Here is a 10,288-nt window from a genome sequence, read left to right as displayed (position 1 = left end):
AGCGTAGTACCAAGTATGTATGTACATATCTATGTATCGATACTTTCGTCCCTTTTCCTCGCTTCTAGCATTGTTCGTACGTGACGATATCGTCAAAGATGCTTAAATCTGTTTCTTTCCATCATGATTTCATATTTTAATTAAATACTTTTTACCAATACTACAGGTTATTCTTAGCAATCTCAATGTTGCGATTAATCGACAAGGACAAAATTAATGTAACGACTGAATTTTTTAAGGTTAGTAATCGTAACCATTACCATACTTATCAACCGGGCTGATGAAGTTCGTTGATAACCAACGTAAAAAGACACGTAGGGACTGCTTCGATCAAATGTACGAAGTTTTTAAGATGTCATTCGTCTGAAGTTTCATTGAAAACAAAGATGACATTTCATGTGAACGAATTATGAACTGGAGCGAGGTTTGTTCGTATTCTTACAGTCTAAGGTGAACAGCGAATTGCAACCGGGGTGGGTGGAATTTATGGAGAATAGAAGCGATGGTAATAAACGATTATTAGCGCGGTGCGCACTATTAATTTGCGCTGAGCTTTCGAAAAGCCTTGAAGTTGGGCGACGTACCTCTCTTCGGCTCTATGAAATCATAGATTTCCTGGCAGCGTTATTATGCGAAAATTACACTCTAAAATTAGTCATAGTCCATTACCGAGTGTGTATGGGACGGGCTCGTAGAAAAAAGAATCGCTTGAAACCCGTACTTTTTCGATATGTATCTCGCTATTAATGTTCGCGACAACGATGATGATATTATGCTAATCGTAAGTGAATCGAATACTTATAATGGCACAATGCGCTGTCTAACGCGTCCAATCAATTTCTCCGTTCTTAGTCACATGTCTCATCATAGATTCATTTTTGATTACTTACTGATGTATCAGTTGTAGACGCATTGGCGTACAATTGCAATTTTTACGGTATCTTTGAGGAAATGCCACGTTCTAATGGTTAATAACATTAAGATCGATACTTTCGATTACCCTCGTATAGCAAACAGGTCAAAATGACATTCTGATTCAAACATCTAAAGCATTTAATCGTATCTTACATAGAAATCTACGTTAAAACTTACTTTCAAATTACATGAAACGATTGATGGGGGCACTGGCGACGTTCATCGATACGTAAACGAATTAATCAAGATGGCGATGCTCATGGTTCAAAATTATGTTTACAGACAGTTTTAAATACTACAAAAGTAATAGTTCATTTCCTGATTTAAAGGATGTGATCGATTTAAATAATCCAAACTCTAACGAAGTAGGTCACAAATTGAAACGTTTTCATATACTTCACGCGTATAGAATTTTCTTTTACCTTTTAGGTTGTTTTTACTTCAAGTATTAAAAGGAAATTATTGAACGAACAATGTGAACATAGATTGGGATTGAAGCCAGTGGAAGACTGGAAAATCTACGAATTTGTAGATATTCCAGGTATGAATGAATGTTGATTTTATGAAGTGAGTCCAAAATTTAAATATTTTATGTTTATAATTAGGGCTTGTCTTTATAAAAAATCCGTTCACCTCTGATGGGCAATGATATTGGATCATAAAATGTTTAAAAGATTACTCTAGGAAACCATATAAATTAAATCTAGATGCTCATAATGTTTTGGACAATGATAAAACTTGGTGGGATATTTGTTTTGGGTAAGATATAATATAAAAATATAAACAAATATATGTGGAGTACATGTATTTACTATATTAATTTTAGAAACTGTGACAAAACTAAGCTACTATTGCCAAAATTACGTTGGGCAACATTAGGTTACCATCATAACTGGGATACAAAATTATATTCTGAAACAAATAAGACAGAAATGCCTAATGAGTTGTCATTATTAACTTCATTTTTGGCAAAGGTTTTAGGTTTTATGGATTTTAAAGCAGAAGCAGCAATTATCAATTATTACAGGATGAACTCGACTCTAGCAGGCCACACAGATCATTCGGAAGCTAATGTTAAAGCACCCTTATTTTCTATAAGTTTTGGCCAGACTGCAATATTTTTAATTGGTGGACTTGCAAAAAATGATGCAGCTAAACCTATATTTTTACAAAGTGGTGATATATTAGTAATGTCTGGAAAGTCTCGTTTAAGGTATCACGGAGTACCAAAAATTTTAGCAGCTACTTCTTTACCATGGGATGACAATCAATCAACAACAACAAGTAACAATGAAAAACAGTATTGTATATGGGATCATAATGATTGGGACAAAGCTAAAACTTATGTTTCTGAAGCCAGAATAAATATAAATGTAAGACAGGTATTAAAACCTGGGCAATCAGTTTTACTGTAAATAATTGTCAGATGCCTTCTTGTACAGTTTTATTAAAAATACTTATCTCAATTACATAGTCTTTACCTATTTATTTTTCCTGCCATATAGAGTGTCAGTTCATAATTGCCGTAGAAGCTGCTTTAAAAAAAAATAAAAATACATTTTATCGAATATTTTCCTATTAATATTACTCAATACGTGTATTAATAATAATTTGTAAGGAGTTTAAATATCATTATCTGTTGCGTTTTCTTCTATTGTTTCGTTTGCGACATTATTCCGAAGCACGCTAAAAACATTGAGGAAGTCCCATGCAATTCTTGTCATTCTTAGTAAAAAATCTTGTGAATTTAATATCCATTTATGTGTAGCACTATTTGTCGTCTCATATTTATTGCCGTAAATACTTGAAGATGATTCTGATAATATCACAGGCATATATGGTCTAAGCAAAATATTGGTAGCATCTCGAACTGCCTTATTCAGAATAAAATCTTTAGAAATATCTGGTACATGAATCATTTCTTCAGATTAATGGGAACTGAGCTGAAAAAGAAATCTCTATATAGCTATAAAAACATTATTTTACTAAATTAACTATGGGCAAACCTACAATCGTAATTAAACAATATTAATTCTCACGAGGATGCCCTCGCAAGCTTATATTATTATTCCCGATCGTAAGCAACTTCTACGCAAATTATGTGAATTGACAGCGCAGTCGTTCATTCAGAATACATATGTACATATATTCTGTAACTCGTTAACACTAATGGAAAAACAACGATTTTCTTTTTTTAATCGTTACAAAACGAAAGCTTCCATTTTGTCAAATACGAGGGAATTTATCTGTTTTCCCGCCATTAAGAATCAGTCAATTTTAATACTTTTTGTTAATTCATTTTTATATTAAATTAACCTTGAATCCTGTGTTATATGCTTTAATGTAATTTTGCATTTGGTTATGAAAATTAAATAATTTTCGAATCGTTAATATTGGCACATTTCATTTTTCCACTGTTTTATATAATCGATACATAAGGAAGTAATTTTTAAATATGGAAAAAAGAAAGAAATTATTTTCAATGGCGTTATCATTTGTCGACAAGTAAATCAAATATCGTTAGATATTGGAAAGAAGTAAATTACTTTGTTATTTCTTAAATCACGCGCCTTTTAAAGCACAACTACATATATTTAACGTTTCCGGTCTCACGAGTCAGCTGATCAATCTCATTCCTATCTGCTTGATAGTTCTCTGCAATGTCTGGAAAGGATAAACTTGCAATTTTCCCTTCTCGGGGGTGAGTATTTCACTTATGAATTGCTCAGATCCTTTCTATCCGCTCATGAATTTAACTTCCTATTTATTTAATATTTATTATCATTCCCTCCCGAATTACATAAAACTTTTGACATTCGTCGTTAAATGGGTGTAACCCTACCTCAGTGTATTTAAAATGTTTAAAACGCATTTTTAAATACATCGTTCATGTGGTTCCTCGGAACATGTTATTCATTATATTAATTTTAATATGCTTTTTTTCAGTGCTCAAATGTTAATGAAATCCCGTTTGCAGGGAGCACAAAAAGGTCATGGTTTGTTGAAAAAGAAAGCAGATGCATTGCAAATGCGTTTTAGATTAATTTTGGGTAAAATTATTGAGGTATAAAATGTCCTACTTATATCTGTAATTGTTTATCATGTACTATAATGATTATGCTTCCTGTATTTCTATGTAGACAAAAACACTTATGGGTGAAGTAATGAAAGAGGCAGCTTTTTCATTGGCAGAAGCAAAATTTGCAACTGGAGATTTCAATCAAGTAGTTCTTCAGAATGTAACAAAAGCACAAATTAAAATTCGCTCTAAAAAAGATAATGTTGCTGGTGTTAATCTTCCAGTGTTTGAATCTTATCAAGATGGCTCAGATACATATGAATTAGCTGGTTTGGCAAGAGGTGGCCAACAATTAGCCAAGTTGAAAAAAAATTATCAAAAAGCAGTCAAGTTGTTAGTAGAGTTAGCATCTTTACAGACAAGTTTTGTAACCTTGGATGAGGTTATTAAAATTACAAATCGCCGTGTAAATGCCATTGAGCATGTTATCATTCCAAGAATTGAAAGGACCCTTGCTTATATAATTTCTGAACTAGATGAACTGGAGAGAGAAGAGTTCTATCGTTTAAAGAAGATACAAGATAAAAAGAAACAAGCAAAAGTTAAGGTAACATTCCAAAATTTAGATTGTTTCATTTTTTAATGGAAAATACACCCAATGTTTAAATTATTTTGCAGTTTGAGCAAGCTAGACAAGAAATGATAGCTGCTGGTCAAGATATTGAAACTCCAAATATGTTGGATGAAGGAGATGATGATATTTTATTCTAAAGCCTGTAAATAGCTTGTTTTCACATGCAGAAGTATTAAAAAAAAAGAATGTTTCAATTCTGAGCGAATGTGATAAAGTGTAAATAATGAAGTATGATAAAACAACAATTCAATCCTTTCAGAAAATCCTTAGACAATATTAATTTCAAATAAAGTAAACAAATAATTATGGGTTTTTTTATCGTATTGTTAACATATTTTAATTTCATTATAATGTATGTTGACTGTACATTACTACCTTGTCATTTCCTGAAAGTGCTACTATATGTAAACACATTCGAAATATTCGTATTGTTACTTTGTTAATAAGGGTATTAGTAAACGTGAACAGTTCGTGAAATACATAACATTATGAAATGTTATAAAATCCAGTATTTAGTAAAAAAGTTATGAATAATAAACATGTGCGTCTACGTTCAATCCCTATGTTTTATATTCTTCTCCATTCACTTCCGTTTTATTCCTGCTTTCTTTCTTGAAGAAGCATGCCTTTATTTCGTAGTGTGGATATGTGTATATCACTGATCTTCTCCAAAAAATATTCACGTGCTTATTTTTAATTCTACATCTTATTAATACTCAAAGATCGAAATCTTATGTGAACTTTCAATTATTCGCCAAAATCTACAGATACCATTGGTACCCGTGATGCGCGCTTGGCATTAAGAATAATTAAGGATGCATAATCATTATAGCCAGTAAATTTCTTGAACTGGGTCAATCAATATATGGACCTTTTCCCATATGAGCTAACTCTCCCTACTAAGGGTGGTGCGCGCGTGGAAAATCCTTTCAGTGCGCGGAAAATTCGTGCGGTGACCACCCCAAAGATGTCGTCTGATCATTTAAAAGTTGTGGAAGTCCCAGAAAATCGTTTCAAAGATGCAATCCACCACTTGAAGTGGAATTTTTTCTCCGATGAACCGTTGAATCATGCGGTAGGTCTTTGTGAAAAAGGAGAAAGTCAGTTCGAGCTGGAAAGACACTGCCTGCTCACATTAAAGCAGGGATACTCGAGGATGCTCGTGGATCCGAATGGGACGGTAAGTTGAAATTTAAAAAAGGTAGTTGTATAATTGCTCTCTATAAAAAAAAATATCTGCATATTTTTTTTCAACCCGATGGTTCATTTTGTATACTATTGCAATTTCTTTTTATCGACGGACGAATGTTTTCTCCGCGACATATGGACCTTGAATATTAAATTCATTATCATAATAGATAGCAGGAATGGCTTTGAATGGTATCCTGAAAAAGGGAGAACGCGAAGAGGCTGAACGTCGGCTTGCCGAACTAAACGATGAAAAGTTCAAAATAATTTTTGGGCTTCTCTATAAGGTTAATGAGAAAGTCGATCTATTTTCAAAGTACAACGTCGATGAATTGTTCGAATGTCGAATCCTTAGCGTAGACGAGAACTTCCGCGGAAGGGGTTTGGCGAATATTTTGATGGCCGATAGCGAAGAAACAGCAAGAAATGCTGGTTTCAAGGTAATTGCGAGTGTTGTACCATTTTTTACAATGTTTAACATGTAATTTTGTACGTAAATGTCTGATGCATGCATTTAGGTTCGGAGAAAAATAAATCGTTCCTTTCAAATGGTGTTCCGTGACCTTTACCAAGCCGCTAACACGAGCGTGTTCTAATTTTATGGCGCACACCCAGATTTGAAATATAATTTGCAATAATGTCATATCGTCTATTTTATACCTTCTCATTTCTCATTAAACTTTGAACAAAAATGAGTTATTTATTTATAACGTATTTAAGATTAATTATTCATAGAAAAGATGTTAAAAGTAACTTGAAAGTTAAATACGTAATTTATTTAGTTTTAGCATCAAATAAATTATATTTTTAACATATTATTTCGTATATACACTTGTTAATAAAATGGCAGAAGTTAACATGTTCTAACCTGTTAAACGATTATTAATATTAATTTTTCATACATATCTGAATTAAAAAATAGATTTGTATGCATCTGCTCGTGCGTGTATAGCACTCTGTGTTGCGAGAAGATGACTGTTCGATCAAATTTCACGTTCTATTTTTGTTTCAGCATGTTCTTCGATTATAATGCATGGGATGAATTTTCGTTTCCCAAGATGTACTTTGCAATGCACTCGTTACTTTTTCGAGAGGTATTTTTTGCACGCAATGTATGTACGTTCGTGGACAATAAAAAGTCCCCAAATCACTGCTCAATTTGGTGATATATTTTGCAGGTGTTCAAAGCAGACGCGACCGGAATGTTCTCGCAAAAAGTATGCTTGAAACGCGGTTTTCAAGTAGAAGCCGAGATCCCGTATACGGATCTCGATGAATCAATCAGACCAACTCCTCCCCATCAAGCTTTAAAGCTGATGGTGAAAATATTGAATTAAAGAAAAAAAAAAAAAAAATCGAAATTGAAATTCAACGTTATTCAAGAAATCTTCAAGCAGAAATATCTTACAAAAGAGCAGTAGAGTAAAACTATGTGTATCGTTGTCTGACAATAACAGCTCTCTAATGTATGTTTGTCTCAAAAACGCATTTACAAAGTAATTATATTTAACAAAAAAGGGTGAACCGTGTTTCTCGTAGAACGTATTAAAGATTCGAAACATCGGTTACTGACCCATGTCTGTGTTTCGAACGATGTGTCGTTAGTAAAAAAAAAATAAGAAAAATGAAGCGGTAACAAATATTTGAGTTGACAAATGCCAGAATAAAGATCCATTTAACATTTTGTTTATTGGACTTTTGTTCTGCATTCTGCTAATTCAGAACGAACTCGACGGGTCAACTGCTCTGATTTATACATTAAAAAATGTTGTACGAAATAAAATTTACGTTTTTGTATATTGCGAAAAAAAAACCAGCGTGCATCGCATTGTCGATAGTGATCTAGTAGGAAACGAAAATGGTGTCAAATGTTATAGTTTGACGTTTGTTAACTTTTCTGTACATTCTAAAGTTTACTGATGGTAATATGAAAGTATATCGTATACGTATGAGTACACAATTCCCGATATTTTCGATTGTGTGCGCATTTTTTTACAGCTAACATGAAAGCGCAATATACGGATTATCTCGCAATCCGTGTGTAATGATTCATTGAAAAGAGTGCTTAGCTCATGGGTTCAGGAATTACTGGATAATGGGTCCACACGAGTGTAAACTAAAAGTTACAAGAAATATTTTTGTTGATATCACGTGTTACGAAAATATATTACAAGTTATTTTGTAAGAATATCCGCCAAATAAATATTACAGTTTATAATGATTTACAGCTTATATGTTCTACCGACCAATTTTTAATTTCGTGATTAGTAATCATCATATATTAAGTACAGATTTCAACTAAATAAGTACAAACTTTATTTTTTTAATAAATGTATAAATATGCAACATAATAAGCACGCCTGACAATTTATCCTTCATAAAAATTATATAATTAAAAAAGGAATGCAGTCTTGTAACAATATTTATACATATAATAGCGAGATCTAGAAGTTTACTTGGGGTCTGAAATATCTTTGTAATTTATTTGCTTTAAACTGTAATTGTGTTGAGTATTTAGCCTGTATTCTTTGCATGTATTTGATATCTCTGGCTTTCTTTACAACAGCTTCTTGCTGTGTTTCTGTCCAACCAAGTGCTCTGTACTGAGACAGTACTTTGAGCAGTTTTTCACTCTTAGGTATCGCGACCGCCCTATTCGGATTTAAGTTTTGTTTATAGTATCTCATTAAAGATCTATGACCAATAACATTTCCTGAAGGCAATACTAGTTGATAATCATTATCATCTAATTCAGGTATTTCTACTTCTGCATCTGGATCACCACTTTCTGCATCCGGATAACTGGATGAATAATCATAAAACCCTGCATATTCTGCAAGAGCATCTCCTTCATGCAACATTTTACAATGGCCTTTATCAATCATATGTGCTCTGGCAGCTTCTGCACTTTGAAAGCTCCTTCCTGTTAATAAATAGTAAATTATTTTAATACAGGGTGTAACTGATGGTACAAGCAAAAAGGGGGTGATTCTACATGAAAAAATAAGTCTAAAATATAGAATAACAATTTTTCATGGGAGTAAAATAAACACCCTGTATAGTAAAATAAAACCCTATTGGGGGAAACCCTAGGGATTATAATAAAACCCTAGAAATAAGGATTTAAACTTGCTTACCAGAATCATTGCACCAAATACACATATATCCTGCAAAAATTTTTTCTCCAAGGTATGTAAGTATACCTTTAATATCTGTGCAATATTCTGGATCTGGTATGAAGAATGAATGTGCAATGGTCATGTGTTTCAAATTACGCACCAAAGATCTACTATGATGATTGCAAAACAGACAATCATTATTTCTTACTGGGTTTTCAGCATCTTTGATCCATTCATCAGAATCTACAGACTCAATCTCAGTATCTACTTCCATCTCATCTGTTGATTGTTTGCTACTGTTACTAGAACTTTCCTCTTTGACATCCTTGTCAATTAGACAATTAAGCGAAGAACTAGCATCATTATCCAATGTTTCATGTTCCATGTCTGAAATACTGCACTGTTTAGCACATTTTTCTTTGTGCTTTTTCGATAGTAAATGATTTTCATACTGATTTTTTGTATTGAAACTTTTTCTGCAATTTTTGCAATTCATTGTTTCCTCTTCCCTTTGTTTATCATCTTTATTCCTTTGTGCAATTACTCTCTTCTGAAACTCTTCTACAGTAACAGGAGGTAATTCGGCTACTTTCCTTTTTAAATTGTATCTGTGCCAGTCTGATTTGTAATGTTGTCTTTGCACTTCTAAATCTCGAAATGCCACACGACACGTGATACACGTAAACGGCGAGGTCATTTTTAAGCAATATTTTAATATACTACGATGCAAAGTTGCATTCTCTAACTAATAAAACACTCGATGTTTAATATAAACTATGTTTCAATAACATGTATCGTGATTTATAGATTGTAATAGTAAATAAATACAAATAGCATAACGATCACTAGTACTTCGATTTAATAGAAAACGCAGAGAGCTTCAATGTCCATCACGTGCAAAGCTACGTTTTACACTAATACAGAGGTTATGTTACAAATTGCACAATTATTGCAATTCACTTACGAGTATCTTAACAACGTTTGATATTGTATCAGAATACTTGAAAAAAATGTATACTTATTTCTAAATTGCTAACACAAAGAAAATCTTTGATAAATTATCAGCAAAAAGTTTTATGCTTGATCTTAGCTGCAATCTTCTGAAAATATGCAAAAGTACCGAAATCATGGCGGAATAAAATGTCCGAGTAATCGTATTACATATTATTACTGGCGTAAACGATATTAACGGTGAATATTCTGGTAATTTTGTCGTTGTTTTCTATTATCTCGTTTATGAAAGATATTTAACAACTGTTGAAAAAAATTCACAAACTTTTCCTTTCCTTCACTTTATACAATTATTTTAAATTATACTTCGCGTTATCTCATCGTTCAAGCATAGACTACGATTAAGCAAGATCGTCGTGCAGTTAGAAAAAACTTTAAACGTCTTATTATCATATAAGAAAT

General features: G+C 32.6%; 4 protein-coding genes across 5 annotated transcripts; 3 read left to right on the top strand and 1 right to left on the bottom strand.

Annotated features, from left to right (window-relative positions):
• Positions 1–1,150: 1,150 nt before the first annotated feature.
• Positions 1,151–2,330, top strand: LOC122396825 (nucleic acid dioxygenase ALKBH1). The gene is given in 4 exon segments (XM_043395527.1): positions 1,151–1,280; positions 1,345–1,456; positions 1,521–1,674; positions 1,742–2,330. Coding segments are annotated over 4 exon segments (948 nt in total). The 5' UTR covers positions 1,151–1,187.
• A 1,185-nt stretch (positions 2,331–3,515) lies between these two features.
• Positions 3,516–4,741, top strand: LOC122396684 (V-type proton ATPase subunit D). 2 transcript variants are annotated; one of them, XM_043395285.1, is made up of 4 exons: positions 3,516–3,616; positions 3,862–3,979; positions 4,056–4,541; positions 4,619–4,741. In XM_043395285.1, the coding sequence occupies exons 1-4, from the start codon at positions 3,576–3,578 to the stop codon at positions 4,703–4,705; spliced, it is 732 nt and encodes a 243-aa protein (XP_043251220.1). In that variant the 5' UTR covers positions 3,516–3,575; the 3' UTR covers positions 4,706–4,741. The 2 variants fall into 2 exon arrangements, with proteins under 2 accessions (XP_043251220.1, XP_043251219.1); XM_043395284.1 differs by having other exon boundaries at positions 4,613–4,741.
• Positions 4,742–5,433: 692 nt separating this feature from the next.
• On the top strand, positions 5,434–7,928 carry LOC122396674 (arylalkylamine N-acetyltransferase 1-like). The gene is made up of 3 exons (XM_043395263.1): positions 5,434–5,748; positions 5,927–6,196; positions 6,935–7,928. Exons 1-3 carry the CDS (start codon positions 5,434–5,436, stop codon positions 7,091–7,093), a joined length of 744 nt encoding a protein of 247 aa, XP_043251198.1. The 3' UTR covers positions 7,094–7,928.
• A 147-nt stretch (positions 7,929–8,075) lies between these two features.
• LOC122396673 (zinc finger protein 622) lies at positions 8,076–10,192 on the bottom strand. Its single transcript, XM_043395262.1, has 2 exons — positions 8,894–10,192; positions 8,076–8,679 (listed from the first exon to the last, which is right to left on the bottom strand). The coding sequence occupies exons 1-2, from the start codon at positions 9,570–9,572 to the stop codon at positions 8,201–8,203; spliced, it is 1,158 nt and encodes a 385-aa protein (XP_043251197.1). The 5' UTR covers positions 9,573–10,192; the 3' UTR covers positions 8,076–8,200.
• Between the last annotated feature and the right edge of the window lie 96 nt (positions 10,193–10,288).

This window comes from Colletes gigas, unplaced genomic scaffold (assembly GCF_013123115.1).
Source record: "Colletes gigas isolate AHSC1104 unplaced genomic scaffold, ASM1312311v1 Colletes_gigas_Sc00008, whole genome shotgun sequence".
Classification (NCBI taxonomy): domain Eukaryota; kingdom Metazoa; phylum Arthropoda; class Insecta; order Hymenoptera; family Colletidae; genus Colletes; species Colletes gigas.
Note: the sequence above shows the minus strand (reverse complement) of the source record. Positions and strands in the feature narration are given on the sequence as shown.